The sequence below is a fragment of the Lepisosteus oculatus genome, chromosome 2 (assembly GCF_040954835.1).
Source record: "Lepisosteus oculatus isolate fLepOcu1 chromosome 2, fLepOcu1.hap2, whole genome shotgun sequence".
NCBI lineage: Eukaryota > Metazoa > Chordata > Actinopteri > Semionotiformes > Lepisosteidae > Lepisosteus > Lepisosteus oculatus.
This window is the reverse complement of record NC_090697.1, coordinates 47,528,864-47,551,738: the sequence shown is the minus strand read 5'-3', so window position 1 is coordinate 47,551,738 and position 22,875 is coordinate 47,528,864. Positions and strand designations below refer to the sequence as shown.

Sequence of the window (22,875 nt, the reverse complement as noted above, 5' to 3'; positions counted from 1 at the left end):
ATGTCCACAATTAATAATATTCCAAATATATCTGAAGCTGTCATATTTTAAAAACATCTGAAGAGGCAGTAGTATTCTATTCCACAAAAATCAACTTATGTGCTCAACATATGTATCAGCATTTAACCATATGCAGAATCCAATATTGAAAACACACTAAATAAGAAATATCTATCAGGCTGGTCTAACCTATCTTTTTTAGATGGAGTTAGGAAATCATGTGTTGGAAGTGTCTTTGACCATTAATTCAGGCCAGTTTTCCTCCTCATGCTGGGCCCTCAGCTATTAATGTGAGATTGTTTCACATCCACCAGTAAAATACGTCCAGACCTTAAATTTTGAAATGTAAGAAACTGGCATACATGTTAACAAAAGAGATGTTAAAACATCTTCGGAAAGTCGATCTATAAGGTTAAAGATTTTTCTAACATTCTAGTAGTAACATTTTAATGTAATTTAGACTGATTTAGTCATGTCTGCCCATCATTCAGTACAGAGTCCTTCAGATGTTATTGTCCCTTTGAGCAGACTACTGCACCTAACATCCCAATCAGCCAGTTCTTCAAAAACTTTATGACAGCACTCTTGTTGAGAAAGAGGCTTTGGCAAAATACAGGATCAGAAGGTCCCTCTGCCCACCCATCAGACTGATGAGGCAGAGTTTAGCGGGCATGCTTTCTTCTCTACACCCCTATACAGGACTAATATTCACCCCTGCTTCTAGAAAGTTGCCATATCTTCTAGGCCTCTTAGTGACTCAGCCTGGACTCTTAATGTTACCCAAATTGAATCAAATATTCGCTTGGGATTTATTACTACTGCTTTCCCATATTTAGTCACTAAGAGTTATAAATTACCTACTGTATAATGTAACACCATGTATAGACTGTTGCCCTCCAGGACCAGAGGTTCTCTAATGTCTCAGGTCTAACACTTAAATGATCTTGTACTGTACATGCACTCTTTTCTCTCACTGTGTCAAACAACTGTAGCCCTTGTATTTCATGTATGTTTTTTAGCTTTCAAAGATTATTTAATGCAACCATTAAGAGAAAAGCTACAAAAACCTTTTCCTGACTAATTTTAAAGGATTTTAGGGTTGCACGATATGTTGTCCATTCTTACTTGTAAGCTCACCCAATTATTTTTCAAGTTTATGTCCAGTAAAATAAGATGCAATTAAATGTCCCTCTTGATTCTTCATAAGCCATTAAAGAACTCCATATAAAAATAACAGAAACATTGACATCAACAAGCTTTTTGTATTTCCAGTGAAAAAGGCAAAGAAGCATCTGACTGTATCACGTGATTTAATTTTAAATAGCACCTTTTGAATGCAAACAACTCTTGCATTTTTGATACTTCTGCGCCTTAGGGTAGTTGTAAAGATCAAACTATTTTCTTAATTAAGCAGTGTGTAGTGAGGTGACTACACCATACATAGGTATATGAAGATACTATAAATAGCATTACCCACACTGCTGCATGGACAAATGAAATGCATTATAATTTTGGGAAAAACCCATGGACGTTAATGTGCTTTTAGGTTAATGTGAGCCCATTTGTAAAAACATGAATAGAGAATATCTTATATAACTGACAGTAAATGTTCCACCAAGCACACAATGCTGAATCCAGGGAGGTTTAATGTTTTCATTTAAGATTTCAGAATACATAATAAAAGGTCTTGTAAGTCTTCAGAAACAGGTCACATCCATTACACTAATGGATCCTGTGTGATTTGTTTCAACTTCTCAAATAATGAAGCCCCATCACTGCACTGGACTAAAGCCTCTATGTCTTGTGAAATGGGTTTCATTTTTTATGTAAGAAACACCAATTACTACTAACATGAGAAAACTAACTTCCAATTTATAGAAAGAATAAAGGGGAAGAGAGCAGCCAAAAATAAGCAAATACATTCCACATATAGGAGCACATTTTCCAACTATCATCATCATCAACAACATTATTGACATTAACTAAATTATCATTTTTAATACTGCCAGTAATTGCCTTTATTCCCTTCTGATTCTGATTGGTAACCTTTCTTACATTCTTGCACTTGGTCATGTCTAAAGCAACACAGAGTCAAACCAAAGATTTTTTGTACCCACTTCCAGCCTTAATCAGAGAACACACAATTGCCACAGCCGAGGAGAACACAGCTAGGGCAGCCCTTTGCCACAGAACACACTATTTATTATTAATAAAGACAATAAAGAAGAAATGAAAGGCTAAAGAAAAAATATATACAGTACTATACATGCACTGTTTTCTGAGAACTCGGACATACATTTCATGCAAATACAGTAACTGATGTCTATACTACTACTAACTTATTTGGCTTTTTATCCAAAGCAACTTCATGAGCACCCATTTACAGTATAAAGCCAGGTATTCTACAAGAGTAAATTAGGATAAAGTATCTTCATCAAGGATACAATAGCAGTGTCCCACCTAGGACTTAAACCCACAACCTTCAAGTTACAAGTCCAGTACCCCAATCACTGCCTCCCTAGGTAATGCAAACAATCTTCTTAAGAATATATACTGTATATTGTCCTAGTCAGCTACAGAAATATCAGAGTATTTTAATTATATTGAGTATACAAAATTAGAATCTATTTAGAATTCTTGTCCTGTTTTGCTAATTACTGAATTAAGTTTCTTGATTTTCTATGGTTATTTTTTTCTATATTTTTAAATATATGCTTATCCTCACCATATCAACATGAATGGTTTCTGTTGAAAAATGACAATAAACACACCCCAGTAAGTGTGAAAACCTTCTTTGCTGTTACACCAAGCACTTAACTAGGATCATTTTTGAAGTTTTGCTATTTTAAATTGGTGTTTTTTTTTCATTTCAGATTTATTCTAATTCTACAGTTTTGTATCCTGAAATATGCATTAATCATCAGAAGAAAAATGCTAAAGAGGCAGCGATAACATCTTTCCCAATGTCATTTGCCAGTTCTTACAGAGTGTCTAGTCAACGCATTGTTCCTTTAACTTGACTGGACAATTATAGAATTTAAATTGTCAAAACTGAAGTAGGTAGAAACATTTTGCACATTTTTCAATTTTCACAAAACCTTTGAGTTTAAACAACCTCTGAATTTCCCCCTAAGCACATATACATATTCTTGCCTTTAGTGGCTTACAAACAATTAAATGTCTAGCCACAATCCATACATTTTTCCTTCTGTGATATAACCACCTTCATATTATTGCTTTTGAAAAACTGTTATCACCTTTTAAAAATAACACTCTAATGATGCATTCTAAGAACAAAACATCATCTCATTTCTTAAACTAGATATCAATCTGAAACTGCTAATGTCATGCTGATCTTTAATATATGTCTCTGACACATTTGCACAAGACCCTAAAACTTTTGCAATCTAATCCTTGGAAATGTATGAACTAAATGGAAAATCAATTTCTAAAAACCACTTGCACACAAAAGACCCTGAAAAAGAGAAGGGATTGCACAAATCAAAAGAAACAGCCTTTCTACAGCTACTGGTGCCCAGGATATGATGTATTCACACATGAATGCCTGAAGTGGAATAAAACTCATTTCTCTATCAAAGGTTAAATCCCATATAATCAACAAATCTTACAGCTGTAGGAAAACCACCTGATAAATTAGTAAGGGCTATAAACAGCAGCATTACCACCTTGTAGCCTGATTTCATGGTTCTCAGAAGATAAGCAAGGGTGGGCTTGGTCATCATTATTATATCATTAACGTGATTATTTATTGTTACTCACAGGAATGGGATAAAATAGCTATACAGCTTATTATTAAACCTGGGAAGCTGCATCAGCATGCGTATGCTGCAAAGGAACAAGTAATAGGTTTATTCTATGCTGAAAAGAGAAGAAAGAAAACAACATTTCGGCCATGGAGCCTTCTTCAGGTGTCAGGTGACCTGAAAATGAACCTATTAATTATTAAATCATGTACATTTGGATCATTTCAAAATGAAAAAAAAAACACTGTAGTATCTAAATACTTTTCTATATTTGTTATTAGCGATAATACTTGTAATCCAAACTTTATGTAAATAAACATATGCTATGAAATATAATGTACTGTATATGAAAAGTACTGTAAATAAAATGTACTTTTAAGGTAGTAAAGGTTTCACCACTACAAGATTAATTGGATTTCCACCTCTGAATTTAAGGGAGAATCCTGAAATAAATACTTTTGTATATAATGAATGAGGAGCCTAAAGGCAGATTGTTTTCCTTGCATGGTCACTTGCTCTTCGCATCACTCATCCTTCCATTTTCTTATAGGTTTATCTGATACAAGGTTGTGAAGGAGCCAGGGGCCTATCCCAGCAAGCAATAGGCAGAAGGCAGGATACACCCAAAAGAACAGAACAGGACACCAGTCCATCACAGGGAACCAAAAGATAGACACACACTCTAACCAGGGCCAGTTTTCCCAGAAGGTTAACATACTGTACTACCAGTACAGTATGTCTTTGGACTTTGAAGAAAACCGGAGCACCCAGTGGAAACTTACGTAAACACAGGGAGAAAATACAAACTCAACAGAGATAGTACAGTACCTCAGGAACTCAGCCAAGAACAACTGTGCCACACTTCCGGCCTCCGCATCACCTACTGTATTTCTGAGAATTACATCTGTCTCCCCTCATATCTGGCTTTGAATCTGCCTTAATTAATACTACATAAAGTATTTGTGTTCTTTTTAATAGTTTCTGATTGTGAAATGGCTAGTAGTCACACCTCTTGAGGAAGAATAAAGCTGATAGAATCGGTTAAGAGTAAGAATGCATTATACATTGAAAGTAGTACTGGTGTTAACTGGAAAGTGATATCTATAAAAATAAAATATACTGTAATATCTTGACTTATGCATAAGAATGACAAGGTATCCTGTAGCAACTAGTATCTTTAATTTTAGACTGTGATGAAAAACACACAAAACAGTATTTTATTAATGTCAGAAAGGCTTTGGTTTTTAAACAAGCAAGGTTTGTATAAGATCAGCTTTAAAGCAGCTGTACCCTGAGGGGTTTTGTGGAAATCCATTTTAGCTGTGACGTAAATGAATTATTATCGGTAATAAAGTTGTGCCTTTAGTATCATTACAGAGGCAGGAAACATTCAAAATCGTTCTGTCATGATAATGTCATTCTCATTCTGTTAAAAAATCTTCACTTGGAGGAAGTAAGTTCACTGGAAATTTATCAGGAAAGAGAACCTCAACGTCAATGCAATTATAATGATTAAAGCATTTCCACTCTCTTTTTCATACCTTACACAATTTAAACAGGTACTCAGATCAGCCTCCAAAACAGTTTTGTCTGTATACAAGTTAGATCTGGTTGTTCTCATAATCACTTTATGAACACACATGCACTGTATATAACAGATAAATGATCTACTTGTGTGCATTTTAGTGCATTTCTTGCTATTGCTGTTACTTCTGAAAACATTTGACATAAAGTAAAATGAGCTTTACCGACTTTAACACGTCTCCATTTACCATATGACAATTTCCAATGACTTGCAAAAGCTTGGTAGTTTTCTCAAATGGCATTTCATTATGCATCACATGTATTTTGTGTCTCGAAAATGGTTGTTGTTGTCAATAGCACATTAAGGGAAGAACAGGTAACATTATAATAACAACATACTGTATAACAGAAATAAATTTCAATTTACCAGGAAAAGGGATGTCAAATCAATCTATTTCTTTATGCATATTCTTTCTCCATTGGGCTAAGCCTGACGAACAACATAATATATAAAATAACAAAAATGTTGCTCATCTATAAACCCATCAGAAGGTGCATTGGAAAATTTTCAATTATTTAAAGCAGTATCTAACACCAGAATTATTTAGCAATCATTCATATGGGAAGTAAATATTGTAGAATCAAATACCTGAAGCCAACTCATAATTAAGAGATGTTAAATCTCTTTCAATAAACATTATATATAATCTGAATGTAATTTCTATGGCCTGAGGCACATTTTACCATCATACTCTGTAACAGCAAACAGCAGCAAGTGTCTCCAGGATGCGAGTGTCTTATGTTGGTGAACAATTTCCAAATTATGTTTTGTTAGTAATGTCAAAGGTGAAACACAAAGAACCTGTGTCCACTTTACACACTTGGAAGGCCTGTACACAATGGGTTTCAAAGTGTCCTTGCTGAATACATAATAGGATTAAGTACAATCCTTTGCTGGTTTTGACACCTCAGTTAACCAGTTAAAAAATCGAAAGCATTGTGAGCCGCGTTTCACTGAAGGGAAAGATTACTAGCAACTTCTTGTGCCTGATTAGTGTTGTGTAGCTTCACAATCAAGCAGCTGCTTCAAGCTCTTCACTGACAACACTTCTTACTACTGGCTGTTCTATAAATACTTCACATTAGTGTTTTGGGAGGGACACCTACAGTAAATGGAACTGTTTTACTGGGAGTATTTGCATAAACATCAGAAATGACAAGTTGAGAGAACAAAAATGTTTACTCAGACATACCCTTAATATAACATCAAACAGCCTCCTCCATTTTGTCTTCTAACATATTAAACATTCATCTGTGTATTGTGCTGCTCCTACTTTATTCAGCATTAGATCCCTGTGAAGGACCTAAATGGAACAGATGCTAAGACTAAACGCCCAGTTTTCAGAGACATTTGTATGCAGATGGTAAAGTACCCATTCCACATTGGCGAAAGGGGAAATAATTTCATTAAAATATTTATACATTATATAGACGACTTTATGGAAATCACAAGTATTTAAATACTCTTGCCTGTACTTTCCTTCATTTTCCTGCAAGTTTCCTTAATTTACTATTTTTAATGCTAGTACAGAGATAAAGGAGTTTGTGCTTGACATAAACTGATTTCTGATTTACTGATTTCTTATCATTTTCAGGCTTATTAAACCATACCATTACTGGAGGAAAACAAGCACATTTTTTAACAAAAACATTTAGCCTTAAGTATTTCTCTACCCAAACAAAACTCTTTTTGAATGGTGTGCTGGTTAGGTCTTTTATGTCAGACATTAATAAAATGCAATATACTGTATGAGAAAATTGGATGTGAAATAGGGAGGACATAAGAGGAGTAAAAATAGATGCTGCTGTAAAATATATGGGCAGTACACAATCTTTGTGACTAGAGGGAAATTAATTTGCAGCTGTTGAGTAATTGCTATCCATCACCATTACCACTTGTGGTTCGTCAAGTAGAAAATATCAGATTTACGGAGACAGAAGATGCTGACCCCAGAGGTGGCTCACCAAAAACAAATTAAAAACATTTAATGAATGTAGAGTTACAGTATGGTCAGAATGATTTATTGCTTAATAATGTCGGCTCAGAAGGAGTTAATATTTTCTTCCTGCTTTTTATACAGTTAAAACTGTAATAAAAAAAGCATTTAAAAGCACACAATATTGAATCACTGAAGCACAATACCTTTCTTAACTTTACTATTACTGTATATTCGTAGAACGGTACAACAGTTTAAATTTAATTCAGTCCATATTACATCTCCCTGATTGTTGTAATTAACATACTATATACAGTACAGTAATTGATTGTCATGTACATTTTTAAAACAGAAATATCTGCCTATATCCAATTAGCAAAAACATCTTAACAAAATGAGATCTCAGCAACATGCAATACTATCCTCAGTGGTAAAGAATGCTTGTCATCATATTTTCACATTTATTGATGAAAAAATAATATGATTAAGAATCCACATACAGCAGATAATTTTTATAACAATTGGCTATTTTACTTAATCGCGGAAAGTGTAGATTGCACTTGATTACATTTTGTAATAGTTTGAAAATGTGTAGTCTTACAATGTTTTCTTACATTTTTAAAAACTGAATACAATCTAAATAGCTTTTTCTTACAGTACCCCAATATACACAGCAAATATGCTTAGAAACTTGCATCCCCCCTACCTACAATCTATTATGGAATTTGTGCAAGGTTGATAGAGCTCTGCTGATATTTACTGTACTAGCCTGTAAAATACAAAATATGACATGCATTTATGATCTTATCTTACAGGACCAAATATATTTTCCAACGCATTTTCCAATTGCATTTAGCTGCCTTGACAGACCTAGAGGTACCTGTCTATGTACACTTGTAAGCCCTATTAAAGTGACCTACTGGTTATAGTCTACTGCTCACTTCACTTAATAAAATGATCAGATATGCACAGTATCTTCATCTCCTGCAAACTGGGGGTTTACCTCTTAAATCAGTACCTACCCTTACTTCTCTTGTAAACCTAACTTTGAATGCAGACGCACTTTCTTCCGTGATGATGAACACTGTTATTTAAATTATGGCCTATTAAGCTTGATTTGTTAGGTTGTTTTGACTGAAATAAAAAATAAAGGTTTACAAAGAAGAAGGGATATTATACAGTATATTATATTCTCTTGACCTTTCTCCATTTCCAAAAATTAAAAACAAATAAACCCCAAGTGTTTACAGCACACATAAGCATTATACTACATCTTGCTTAGAATAAAAAAAAGCTTTTTATTCTTTATTGTTTTTTTCAACGATTTCAATTTGATGTTAATGAAACAGAACACTGGGTAAAAACTCTGAAAGAACTGCCTGCAGCTTTTTCAGTCCATCAACCACTTTTATACTGTATATCTATAAAAAGAAGCAAATGGATGGAAAGCAGCAAAATATTAAAATAAAGTTGCCATAATCCACATTACTATTACATAAAACAAATGAAGTTTAAGATTTTTGTGTAAATTGTCTACAGGTTTACATGCCAGTGAATGTAAAAAATTTTCAACCCCATTATTCTCCAGACAAATTCAGGGGATATCATTTCTCGATAATTTTTCTCCTGGGTAAACATGCAAGAGTGGATTTTAATGAGGGGAACACCCTGTCCTTCAATACTCAATATTTGGTAATCGTAATACATTTTGTGTCTCATAGAGAGAAGGCTTTGCATTTTTCTAGAAAAATTATATCGAATATTTAGTCAAGCAGTTACTCTGAGATGTACAAGCCCACCAATTCAGACTGTACAGAAAAGCATTGATAAGACAGGTAGCCTAACCTTCTCTACAGCAAGCCTAGGGTAAAACATGTGTGTATGGGGGTGCTACTTTATGTAGGTTTTTTTTAAAGTACAAAAAAGCAAACACAAACTGTCCTGTAGTTCTTTAAAATGAAGTAGCTGTCCTGCCTAAAGGGAATACAAAGACAAAGAACTGTCAAAAATCTAAAACATGTACTTCCTTTGACTGTAAAGAAGACTGACAGAACCACTCTGCTTGGGGAAACACCATGATGATATGATCTCTCAAAGGTGTAAAATACAGTACATACTGTAGGAGACAACTTCAATGAGGAGAAAGCCCTTAGTGATCCCAGGGCAGAGCACATCCGTGGGCTGTCAAGCTGTGCTACGGAAGAAGAATGGTAGCAGACACAACAGACAGAAACACACAGAAAGATCTCAAAAGAACAGCACAGAAATGTTCAGCAGTTTAGTTTCAGACTCTTCTACAATGGAGAGGATATCAATATCCATCCAAAACACCTTTAAAACTATAGCTTTAAAGGCCTTCTAAAAGGAATATTTCAGATTTTTAAATCTTCGGTGGAAAAAAAATCTTTGCCTCAGAAAATTGCAATGCTGTCAAAATGCCAAGAGTGATGAAAAGCCATTTAGCTTTGAAAGAGCATCTGGTACAGATTAACGAATTCATGCCTGTTGACGTGTGAAATATGGCAACCAATTATATTCTTTTGAGAACCTATTTTGGAAAATGTGTTAACATATATCTATGCTTTTCCATCGATACACTTTTACATTTGTTCATAAGAAGTGTACAATAAGCTTGTGCTATTCACCCCATAGATACATTTTATAAGTATGTTTGCTTTCCTTCACATCTGTTGTACTTCCATCATCAACAATTATCATATCATGAAATATTGTGAAACTGTAAAAGTAGGCACATGCTTAAAAACTGATGGTCAAATTTCAATTTAATCGCTTTATTTGCATATTGCATTTGCACACAATGTACAGAACACAATATTTGTTGTACACACAGTCATGTGTGTATGGAGACATAAAAGGTATACTAAGAATTGTGAAGATATCAGGTTTTTTCAAATAACACTTTTCTTAGTGTTCATACTGTAACTGGAAAAAATGAATCCACATCCTTTCGTCTTGATAATTTCACATAATAATTAATTGCTAATAATTGCTTACACTTATATAGCGCTTTTATGGACACACCCCTCAAAGTGCTTTACAGGTAATGAGGACTCCCCTCCACCACTACCACCAATGTGCAGCCCCACCTGGATGATGCAACAGCAGCCATAGTGCACCAGAACACTCATCAACCATGATTGGTAAGGGCCAATGGTAAATTTGGCCAGGACACCAGGGTTACACCCCTGCTCACAAAAAAAGGAATGTGATAGAAACAGAAATAACCTGCTCTAAACACTGTATAAAAACAATGCAGAGGATTCTGTTTAATCCTGAATCAATTGCATCACATCTTCTTTGACAATAAGCGGATTGCTATGTTTTTTTCTCAGCATGCAGGTGGCGTATGTTGGAGTTTCATTCTTAAAATTTATGAACCTGGCATTTTAATGAAAAATGACAATATTTGCTCACCAAGCCTGAGCCACTGGCCATTAAACACATTAATGTCAGTCTGGCCAGCTTTCAAATGAAACAAGGCCATGCGGATCTAATACCAAGGGGAGGTCATTAAAGTTCCATTTCACAACTACTGTAGGGTTTCACTGCACACCCTGACAGTTCGGAATGAAAGAAAATGATGGCTTGTTAAAACACTTGTGGGTAGCCCAGCAATGCTCGGTCCAAATAGTAACACAAAGAAAGTGGAGGCATTCATTAAAAAAAGTTAAAAAAAAGGACAAAAAACACATACCCACAGACTGCAGAGTTGGAGAACAGCTAATGTAGTGCCCACCCATAATAAGGGTGACAAAACTCGTGATTAAAGTCTATCTTTAATTATTACATGTACGGTAATGGAAACAACTATTAGAACTAAACTAGAGGACTGTCAACATGGTTTTAGAAAAGATAGGTCTCGCTTAACTGACTTGTTAGAGGTCCTTGAACAAACAAAACAATAATGGACACACAAAGAGTAGTATTATTTTGATTTTTAGAAGGCTTTTGATAAGTTTACCTTCTATTGGAGATTCCTGAAAGAAGTGCTTGATTAGAGAAGGAACCGTGTGCGTAAATAGGAAACAGAGTAAAGATAAGAGGTAAATGATCAAACTGGGGGTAATTAGAGGAGTACCACAGGGATCTGTACTAGAACCACTTCTTTTAACAGTTTATTTCAATAATCTAGATTCTGGTATACTGTAGTTAGTAAACTAGTCAAGGTTACGGATGGTAGCAAAAGAGGATTAACTATTACTTATGAAGAACCATTAAAATTACAGAATTCGGATGTTGATGAAAGAAGAGCTGTTTATTACGTTTGCAAGCGGGAGAGTAGCTTACCAAAACCAGTCTCCCCGAAAGATGTTGCTCAGTGCTTTTTATACACAGTAATAGACAAGCTTCCTACTTTTGACATAGATTGCCTAATCCCTAAAACAAATCATTAGCTTTCAGTCACGTTTGGGTAGCAGTAAAAACTCCTTATTAAGACTTTCGTTATTGCTTACTTTTGCAAAACATGACATTCGACTCCCCTTTTTACTACATTTAAGACACGAGCTGTACTTTTCCACTGATCTATAGATGCCCCCTGTTACGTTTCCACTTGCCAGGGTTATAAGCAGTTCGGAAGCTAAAAGACAGGCAGTTTGTTAGCTTTTATAAAATTTATAACATTCCTTTACTTACTAATTGTAACTAACATATACAGGATTTTGTATGTAGGCAGTTAAACAAACTATAAATACAAAATGTGAAACATTGACCTAGAAGAAACTCCATATGAATTTGTAAAAGCAGTGAAAAAGGCAAGCAACATATTACAAAAAAATAGTCCATAGAAGAGCAGCTATGTGCTTAGTTGAATGCAATGACGAAAAAGCTTAACCTTTTTAGTCTCGAACAGAGACAACCGCAAAGGAAGCCGATACACGTATTTGAAATCCTCAAAGGCTAAACCAGATTCATAAAAGCAGTGCACTTGTTCAAAATGAATAGCCAAACACGAGCCAGAGGCAGAAGCTCTGTGGATGTGCACTTAAAACAAGTAACAGAAGGATTCCTCTTTAACCAAATGGCTGCAGGAATATAGAAGTTACCCCGCCATGAAGTTGAAGCCGATACTTCGAAACATCCAGCTGATCTCTGGAGGACTCCTTCAAGGAATGAGATCCTTGAATCAGTAAGCTTCTAACAACTAAGGGGCTAGAGGGGGTGAATGACATCCTCTCCTTTGTAACCATCCTTGTGATAATGCTGTCTTTCATGGCAAGATATGCTCAATAACATGATATGATGCAAGCACTGTAGGTGGATGTCAAGTACCAACAGTTTTGGAAGTGATGGATCCACTTAAAACCTGAAAGTCACTGCCTAATTACAAGAGAGAAAAACCAAAGGTGTCAGAACCACCACTTTCCCGTTTGCTCACACACACTAAAAAATCGTAAAAGTGAAAATCAGCTCAAAACATTACATCAAGTATGGGAATTCTGCCTAGGCACTCCATTTAATTTGGTTTTGTTTCCTTCCAGCCTCTGATTGCACCCTCAGGAATACAGTACTGTCTCAACACTTTTCTTTCATTGTTCTATTGTAACTTCCAAACTGTGATTTTTACAAACAACAGCTACAGTATCTCAACAAGTGCTGCCTACAACCCATGTGCTTTCCAGACCTGTCGATCAAGGCTCTCTTTTCAATGTGTGTAACTCTGCAGGCCTTCCCCTACCTATGGGTGCTTATGCAGTGTATTTTTTACTTATTATTTTTACGTATAGTAATTCATTAAATAACAATACCTCAAGACACTCAACATTTTTGTATACTAGTACTACAAGTGTCCTTCAGTACGTAATGACACTGATGTCACTTAATCTATTTTGGATTCTATGGTTAAACTAAAAAGAAGGATAATTCTGGAAAAACTATTTCTTTTGTTTACATTATTTAATTGTTTTTCTGTGGTCTAACAAAAAGGTTCATATATCAATAACAAATCTGACTACAGCAAAACATTAATATCATTTACAAATTTAGACTGTTGGAGGCATTTCATAGTGGTTTTTCACTTGTTTCATCTGTTGTCCTAAACAGTTACTTTGATCAAAGTTCAAATATCTCATGTTTCCCCCCAAACAATAAGAACTATTTCCTCTTCTTTTGCTGTATAATTAATTACTTAAAGTGTTATTTTACTCACAGCTTAACAGAAATCAGTAGTGACTGCTGTCATTGGAGCAGAATGTCCAATCCTCATCCTGGAAGGCCAGTGTGTGGGTTTTCATTCCTATTCAGCTCTTAACTAAAAGAAACAGCTGGTTTCTGGCTTAACTGGGACACTACTGTATATCAGCTACCCCCAGCGCTACAGATACTGCTGCTTTAAAACCAAGCTTGAAACCCTCCAGAATCAGGATTGGACATCCCTGTCTTAGGACATATCATTGTGGTTGTGACTCTTTTATGTAGGGAACTTTAACTGCTGTCACTTGGGGATCACACCACAACCACAATGGCCTACAATTCCCATAATGTTTCTTTAAATCAGACAGCAGGTTTCCTGCTCTCAAATACTGTGCACCTGTGAGCAGAAAATGATAAATTGCAGCAAAAGGCAGTCGATCAGAACCTGTGATTAGACTCACATCAGCACACAACTCTTCCTCCAAAAAGCAACAGGAGTGAGAAGATATGATGACACAGACAGACAGCTATACAGTGGTAAGAGGCAAATGTTTGCAGGGTTTATTCATTTTATTCAAGTATTATGTTACAAAAGGTGGTGTCAATCTTTGGAACATGAACAGCATCAAACTCATGAGAAACGGGAGGCCTGCCTTTTGCCATAGCAAAAAGGAGACTGAAGGATATCTCTGCTATCTGGGAAGTGGTGCTTTGTGGCTCTGAAGCTAAAGTTGCAGGTGAGCACTTATGATCAGAGCTGGATAAGTTACACTGGTGTTATGGCCCTGATCACCAAGTCTGACGCTTATCAGTCACTGAGGTTCATGCAGAAATGGTGCTGCAGGAGGAGGAAGAGTTTAGAGATGGAGAATATAACAGGGCTCAGTCTGTACTGAGCCTATATATAGAAGGTGACTTCACACCCTTAGAACATGGACAGCCTGGCCTGTTTGTGTGTTGGCAATCTGATCGGCCTGGGGAGTGGGGTTGTGTGGTGCTGGATCCAGAGATTTCTGAAAGAAGGCATGCTTGAATCCAGGAAGGGACAAAGCCACACTTGTCCCACAGGGTGTTTTCTGAAGAAACAGAAATTGATCAGAGTGCAAGCCGTGCCCTTCAGCCCAGATACAGTATCTGAAGTGTGATATTAACTGACTGTGTCTGGAGTTCCCCATAGGGAGGAGCACAATGATCTCTACAACTGGGAGCTGCTAGGAATTTTCAGGTTTACAGTTACTGTAGATCTGAATCACTCCTCTAATGGACATTAACCCGCATGTTGTCACTGTGGGACTATCAGCGCTAAAATCTTAACAAGTACAGTATATGTCAGAAAAGTGAAATGAAAGTACACAGAATTCATTTTTGCTCTTTTTTTAAAGTGACATGCAAGTGAAATATGCTCAGTGTGCCTTCAGCTCACCTCAAAGTGCTGAAATTCTGTATAGCGTAAGGCCTAACACTAATACTGAGTTGGAAGATTGTGCTGAAAATCTCCAGAATTGTTACTTAAACCATAGTTCCTATTCCCACTAGATTCCTAAATTGTAGACTGTTGTACAAATTCTGAAATTATTGAAAACCCTACATTTTAAGAGTTTTAAAAAAATAACAATGTTTTATAACATATATTAATGCAGGCATACTTTTCTAAATAGGTGAATACATTTATATACTGTAGGTATATAGACAAATTTCTAACTCAGGAGGTAGAAATAATCTGAATATGCACACTAGCACTTATACTGAGCTCAAGAAGCCTAAAAGGAAACATCCCAATCATTTATTTTCATAATATGCCTCTCTCCTTAATTTCAAATGGCAGCAGCATTTTTTATTTTGAGCATGGGTGAGATATTCTTTGCATGACAAAAAACATGCAGTAAACAGTAAATAAGTAACACTACAACATAGTGTACTATACATACAGGCAACAGAGAGACTCACTTCCAGTTATTAACATGAAATGTTTGCTTCACTTTTAAAGGCTCCACCAAGTGATTTAGTAATAAATTGCTTTTTTTTTTAAATATTCAAACTGAATAATGGATTCAACTTGGTCAAAACTCAGTTGTTGTCATAAAAAAACACTGAAAGTTGCTGTCTGTCTTCCTTGTGAAAACATAACACTGCCCTATAGACTTATAGAAATGTCTTATATTTCGAAAAGCTTTTAAGGAACTTAAGGACAATGACCCCGCTTCTTTCCACTCACATAATCTAGAATAGCTACCATATGAAACAAAAACTTAACATAATTTTTAGTTTGGAAAAAGGATACCAAACAATATTTGATACAAAGGTGAAGATGTCAAAAGATGTCAGATGATCTCTAATTAATTCAAATAGTGTTTAATTCTAATTACTGTACTTGTGTGATTTATACTAATATACCAGCTATGTCTTCTTGACTTTAAAGTGAGGTAATTGTTGGAGAAGAAAAAGTCGCCCTGCCTTTGCCAAGACTGCAGACACACACCAGGCCAGTGGAACACCAGAAAGGGAGAGGGAATGTAAAATGAGTGTGGCTGTGAGTGAAGCACAACCGTAATTGTTCACCTTGACTACAGAGTCCACAGATTTCTTTTTTTTCTGTTTGAGGAATTTTAAAACAACAAAAGTTTTTTTTTCTCCAAATAAACACATCAAAAGCTTTGATTTGTGAAAATACTCATCTGGTCCCCTAAATATTATATTGAACAAATTCTACCATAAATGCAACTGTTCCTAAAATGCCTTTCTGAACTCTAGCTGCACCGCTAATGGTGATTGGGACACATTTCCCTTGATCCCTCTAATTAAGAATGACTTCTGTTATAGAATTCCTTATGTGAAATACTGGTGTGTTCAGTACTAATGACAATAAAAGGATAGAGGAGCACAATAAATTTAACCAAATCACTTGCTAAATAAAAAAATTAAATTGCAGATCTTATACAAGGATGTTTTTTTTGGGTATTTATCCTCACAAGAACATGAGGTCTTTGTATTTTGTTCTTAAACCTATCATTAACATTGTGACTCTTCTATGAAAGTTTATTATTCATGCCTTAGACTGCCTTTGCAGGTCTGACTTTAGCTTGAGACTAAAATGGTGATCTCCATTAATTCATTTAATACTCTTTATTATTTTAGACTTCAGTTAAATCTGGCCTAAGCTGTCTTCTCCTAACATTGTTTTCCTCTACCATTTCTCTGTGCTTATTCATGTTTTGATGGAGACCTACAGTATAAAATGAAGGAGACTGCAATGTCAGCCTCAATCACTCCTTCAGGTTCAGTGGAACACAGGGCCAAAGGAAATACTTTAACATTAAGGGAGTGATGAGTCTCTGAAACCTCTCAGAAGAAACAGATTTACAAAAGACAAACCACCTAGCAGCATAATCCCCCATGATGGATTTCCTTCATCTGCAACTTTCAGCTGTTATCATATTTTTTCCCCTGGTTAAGATTCTTGTGGCGGTTCAAAGCAGGTACAGTAGCCTTAGTCATACATACTGCAGGCTTTCTTTTTCTAGGACTTATCTTGGTTTGTGTTATGCTTTAACCTGTTTTTACTACAGGACTGATTCACAAGCATCCTCTTTTAAGATTTATTCAGCTTTTACCATGCGATTTAAAGGATTATTCTGACTCTGACATATTTTGTAAGCTAATATTTTTTGGGAGAGATATTATATCGACATGGAGGTTGTTGCAGACACTTGAATAATCTGTGCCTTAACTCCATGGCTCTAGATGCACAGTAAGAAAATTAAAGTATCCCATGAGACTCGGTTAGCATCTCTTTACTTGAAGGTAGTACTGTAAGTACTTACACTATATGCGCCAGGTCAAGCGGCTTTTCTGGGTGTTCAGGGAACACAGGATGCGGAGGTTCTCGGCTGGGGACACATCCGAGCGACTTGCTTATCGCATGGCTTAGCTTCTTTGCAGGAGATTTCTGGGGAACACAAAGACAAACAGGCGTTCATTTTATCCTGTGCAGTGTCACACGTTAAGTAGAGTACTTGCATTTAAACCAAACTTGGAATTCAAATGACAAAACAGCCTATACGGTACATGTTTCTTACTGCAGTCCTTGTATACCATGCCCATATGGAAGAATAGTATACACTGTTCTGCTTTTAATAAACAGAGATTTTAGGATTACTTTCAGACCTTTGCTTACATAAATAATGTCAGACAATATCTGCCATTAAAAAGATATGATAGAAAACAAAAGCACAGCAATATATATACATATATTTTCCCCCCAGGCTCAAAGACATAAAATCATACTTGTGCCTCCTTGCTTGAATTTTTGACTATGGTGATTCAGCCTTAAGGTCAGTCAGAGCAATCTTATTATATAATACTCAGTTGTCCTTGCATAAGAGTGAATAGACTTCCCTCCTGTTACTATAAAATTCATCGTTGTTACAATACCAGGCACAAACTCAGCTGTCTTTTGGTGTCTACACTTGATAAGTTGAGATAAAAGTTATTAGAAGTTCTAAACGACTTACTTTCCCATATTTACTGGAGTAGTTTAAAATGACATACTATCAGCAAAATCATAGCTGAGTAGTATTGAAATTGTCTATAGACTGATACAGTACATATACGAATGCACAAAATAAATTCAACATCCAGATCTATTGGGTTTAATAAAATATTTTAAACATAGATATCACAGACAATCATTGAAAATGTGAGCATAAATACAGGGCAAGAAATGATGAATGTGCAGTATGAAACATGGCAAAATGTCATTATGTGATTCTTTAGTTTGACCTCCATAAGCATTAACACAATCATATCACTGAATCAAAGCACTTTTCCATAGACCTCTTCAGTCTCTGGGGAAGTCCCACTTGTGCATCTGCGTTCAGCTTTAAAAGGTTAGTCAATCATAGTTGTACAGTATCTCTACTGGATTCAAGTGAGGACAAAAACCTCATAATGATGGCATCTCAACATACTTTTCTTGAAGCTGTGCCTTTATAACTTGGCACTGTGTGGTCTTGGATTGTCCGTCTCAAAAATCAAAACTTCTTGATTGTTTAAAGAAGAAGTAAAAACTGTAAGATGAAGAAATTTGTCAATGTGTTGCTGAGCAATTAGGATGCCTGCAATCTGCACCAAAACCATTCTTGTTTTTTGCCAAATTATTCACACCATTAAGCTTATCAATCACCATGATTTCACCATACATTTAATCTCTCAGCACTCAGCATTACCCCCTTGCAGCTCATTTTAACAGACAACAATTTACAGCCATTCTGTAGATTTGCTGGTTACTTCTGCCCAATATTTCTTGGTAGTCACTGCGCAATGAAAATAATTCACGCAGATGGATAAGGAAGACATGATGGTCTTGGGTCCATATGGTAGCCCTCTTTCTTCCAGGATTTAGTTTGGTCCTCACAGAGTTGGTTTTTAAAAAATCATAAAATAAAACGTGTCGTTTGAAAACTTTGATTACAAGAAAGACTTATGTAGATGTTTCATTTTTATCTTTTTTCATACTCATAGGAAAACAACAAAAATCAAAGTCTTGCTTTATAGTTAAGATGATAGATTTATATTGTGGCTGTTATGTTAAATCTGTACAGTACTCTATGGCCAGCCACTGTAAAGCACTCCTCAGAAAGGGAAGAACCATACTGTTGTTGAGAGGTCCCTGTAAGATCTTAGCAGCAACTTCACCTCACTTCCAGATCACCTAGCAACTACATTTAAATATTTAGATTTTTATTATATATACACACACAATATAAACACACAAGGACAGCTGAAAAATTAATAATTATGCTCACTTTTGAGAAATTAACATTTAAACAGAAAGTATTTTAAAATTTGAAAGTTGAATGAATTTAACAATATCCTAGGTACAGAGTAGAATAAATAAAATGATGATGAATAAATAAAAATCATCCATTAATTAGAAGTTTGATGACTAGATATTTGTGTATAAAAAAACAAATAAATCCCCAAATACAAAAAAAAAAAACATTTTCAAGGAATGGAGAGCTGACAAACAAATGTTGCCTCTTAGGGTGCTATGATATATTTAAAAGACCTCAATATTTTTTAAACTTTATGTTTATTAAATTATTAAACAATGAAAAAAAAACAATGAAGTTTGTCTCTCCCCAGTACGAACTGCAATCAATACATTGGCAATTTCCAGTAAGGAAAGATACGTGAATCAAAAACAAACATATAAATATAAAATCAATTTGACATTATCATGTAGACCTCAACATTTTAAATACACTAAAAACCCAGGCTTGTGTGTCATTTATGTTTCAAATATCTTCTAAAATAATATTATTATTACAATTATTATTAGGGCTGAATTTCCCAGTTTGATTCTAAAATGCTTTATTAACAATATAGTGTAAGATATCACATGCAATACACTTAGGGTGAATTATAAAAGATGGTGGCAGACTTAAAAATAGAGATGACTCCTGGTCTATATTCAAACTAATGTACAGTATTAAGTCCTCAAAATATTTAATTTGCTTTATCTCTGTTAGCCAGGGGATCTCTTGGCATTGTCATTCCATACTGCTTAGTGCTACTGGCATAAAGTGACCTTAAGATAAAGCATTCTGAACAGAACCAGCTTCAGGTTTCTTGATTATATCAGGGCCAGGCCAAATGCATCTGAGACAGGGAGACAATTCATCCGTGCAGGAGACGCAGAGTACAGAACGTCCACTGATCCTACAAATGCAGAAAGTAAGACATACAGTACACTACAAAAACTTTCTGATTATCTGCTCCACGTAGGAGACCAGCAGAATCCACGCCTGGAGCTTACAGTGAGAACATGCAGTCAGTGTGCTCCACTAATCTGACAACAGACAAATAGAATTGGTCAAAAGCCCAGTGCAAAAAAATGGACAAAGAGCAAAGAACTGTTCCAAAACTGGCAACTCTATTGTATATTCCTAGATTGTTCATGTTCATTTCCCTTTTTTATTTTCTATTTTACCCTAATGAAAAATTAAGAAAAAAATACTTTATAATCAAAATAATCCTGGAATAAAAACTCTTAACTTGACAGTAAGAAGAATGGGGAACTGTTAGATCTATCAGTTAGAAGAACAAAGATATGAAAAAATAAGGGTTGAATAATGTAAGAACAGAGTCTAAATGCAGCTGTTTTTAACATTTTATCTGTTTCACTGTGGATGACTAAGGATTGCATGTGAAGGAAGGCCATTTCTGTTCAGGGAAAGTGTCAGCACTCACATCTTGTTTGTCACAATCAATCAGGCTGCATTGCAGACCCTGAGGCTGTAAAACACAAATCATGCTGAGAGCAGCCTTCCCAGGCTTTTCTGTTGAAGGACATCTGCAGGTGACATTTTCAAGTAAATTTCCCCATTTTCCTCCACAGAGCTCCCTTGAATTTTGAGCAATGTGAAAATTGTTTTAAAATGCCACTTACTCAGTCTTGTCTCAGAAAAAGGCTGACTCTACATCTGCCAGAATTAATAAGGCAAATCCTAAAACGATCCAAATTTGGGAAGGGATTTCCACAGCTATTAGAAATATGCTAATTTCTTAAAATATAAAATAAACATACTGTAGAGTGTGTTCTATATTTATGTGTATTAAACTGTATTAAATTAGCTTTGGATAAAGTTGTCTGACTGTATTGGTACAGTACTGTATTGTTGATGGTAGTGTTGATATTTGCTCTCACATAGTTTTTGTGTTTAAAATGCTTATCACAAAAGAAAGAAAGAAAAAGGCTGACTCATCTTTAGTCTTGACTCGAATATAGTGCTTTTTTGTAACACAGTGTTATCTTCTGTGTATAGATACAGCCTAATCTAGTAAAAACGAAATAATGAGGAAGAACTGGTCAAAACATTTAGACAGAGATCTGGAATAATTGCAGCAGTACTGAAGAGACTGAAATGGATATTTCTGCCCAATTACTGTACATACAACTTCAAACGCGAATATCCATAGAGGGTTTCTTCAAAAATGTTCTGAAATTAAAATACTGTTTAAAAGCTCAGCATTTCTTGTCAAATCTGACACACCTTAACTCCAATGTTATTATGGAACACAGAAGGTTAGTAGTGCATCTCTTCAACAAAACAATCCTTTCATTTTTTAACTAAAGTCAATAAATTCATTCTTTACTAAAACTACATGGCTTTCAATGACTTAAAGGAAGATGACTGTTATATCTGGTACGCACACTTTCTAAAACCATCATATTTTCATAAGTCTTTTGCCATTGGAGCTATATGTTTGTTTCAGTAGATAGAAAAACCTTAAATTGTTCTCAGAGGTATGGACCTACAGTACAGATAACAGATAAAAATGAAGTCTTTGTTCTGGTAATTTCTTCAAATTTAAAATATAAATTTAAATATAAGAAATGTATTCCACTGAGAATTTTTAATTTGTAAGAAATAAAAAACAAAACAGTGAAATTATAATTCAAGTTTACAACTTTTTTTTACTGAAATTTGCATTTCATTTATTCCATGCATTGTATATGAAAGTTGCATTGCATTTTAAATGTTTTATATAGTTTTCAAAAATATATTGAGAACAGCCAGATCTCCACAAGAAATGTAAAATTAAGAATTAATTAAACACAAAAGACAAGCCTGCAAAGAAAAACATTCTTTACACAAGATGTAAGATTTGTACCACAAACTGTCCTGGTTATGTCCTTACAGATGTGAAAATGAATAGTTCACTTGAATCCTTTTAGTGTAGTCATATTATTGTATCTAAGGCTAATGCAATTGTTTTGCAATAGCTAAAAAAATAAATATAAAATTTGAAGATCGACAGAAGGAAATAAAAGCCCCTTTTAAATACATACTATCCACAGAAAAGAAAAAGTGTAACTTTTTGTTAGAGGCTAGAAACCCATAAAAGGTACATCTAAAGTAGACACTTTGAGACTTCCTTGCCCTCTCCAACCTCCTGAAACATTTAAATAAAACATCTGTGTCCATAAACATTGAAAACATTTATCAGGAGGTTATTCTGCGGGATAAGTTGTGCTCCACTTCCCACAGAGACATAAATCGATCAGTTTAAAATAACACTTAAATGACAGGCAAGCCTAAGCTACAGTGTCAAGGACAGAAACAAAAAGTGTTTATTCGTAGCCCTCCCTCAATTGAAGTCGACAGCCTGTACTACTCACAGTCTTATTCCGGCACTGCCCAAATTTAGTTACCATCTTACCACCCTACCCTCAGGAACAGCTCAATTTGCTCTCTCATACCCTTTTTTTCTTTCCTGAACCCAATCCAACTATTCCGTACTTCATGCCCAATCTGCACCAATAATCTGGTTCTGACTGTCCCAAGTACAGCCCAGCAGACAGTGGTTCCTGAATCCAGCTAAAGATGTCAATGATAATGAAATACGGCAGTATACCATTTATTCAATTTTTT

The 22,875-nt window shown here is 35.2% G+C and overlaps 1 protein-coding gene across 12 annotated transcripts in view; it reads right to left on the bottom strand.

Annotated features, from left to right (window-relative positions):
- The window catches only part of dtnba (dystrobrevin, beta a), a 176,986-nt gene that overhangs the window by 82,357 nt on the left and 71,754 nt on the right, over window positions 1-22,875 (bottom strand). For all 12 annotated transcript variants that reach the window (XM_015348275.2, XM_015348281.2, XM_015348288.2 and 9 more), the window contains one exon: window positions 17,260-17,384. In XM_015348275.2, coding sequence (XP_015203761.1) covers window positions 17,260-17,384 — 125 coding nt within the window. The remainder of the gene's footprint in view (window positions 1-17,259; window positions 17,385-22,875) is intronic.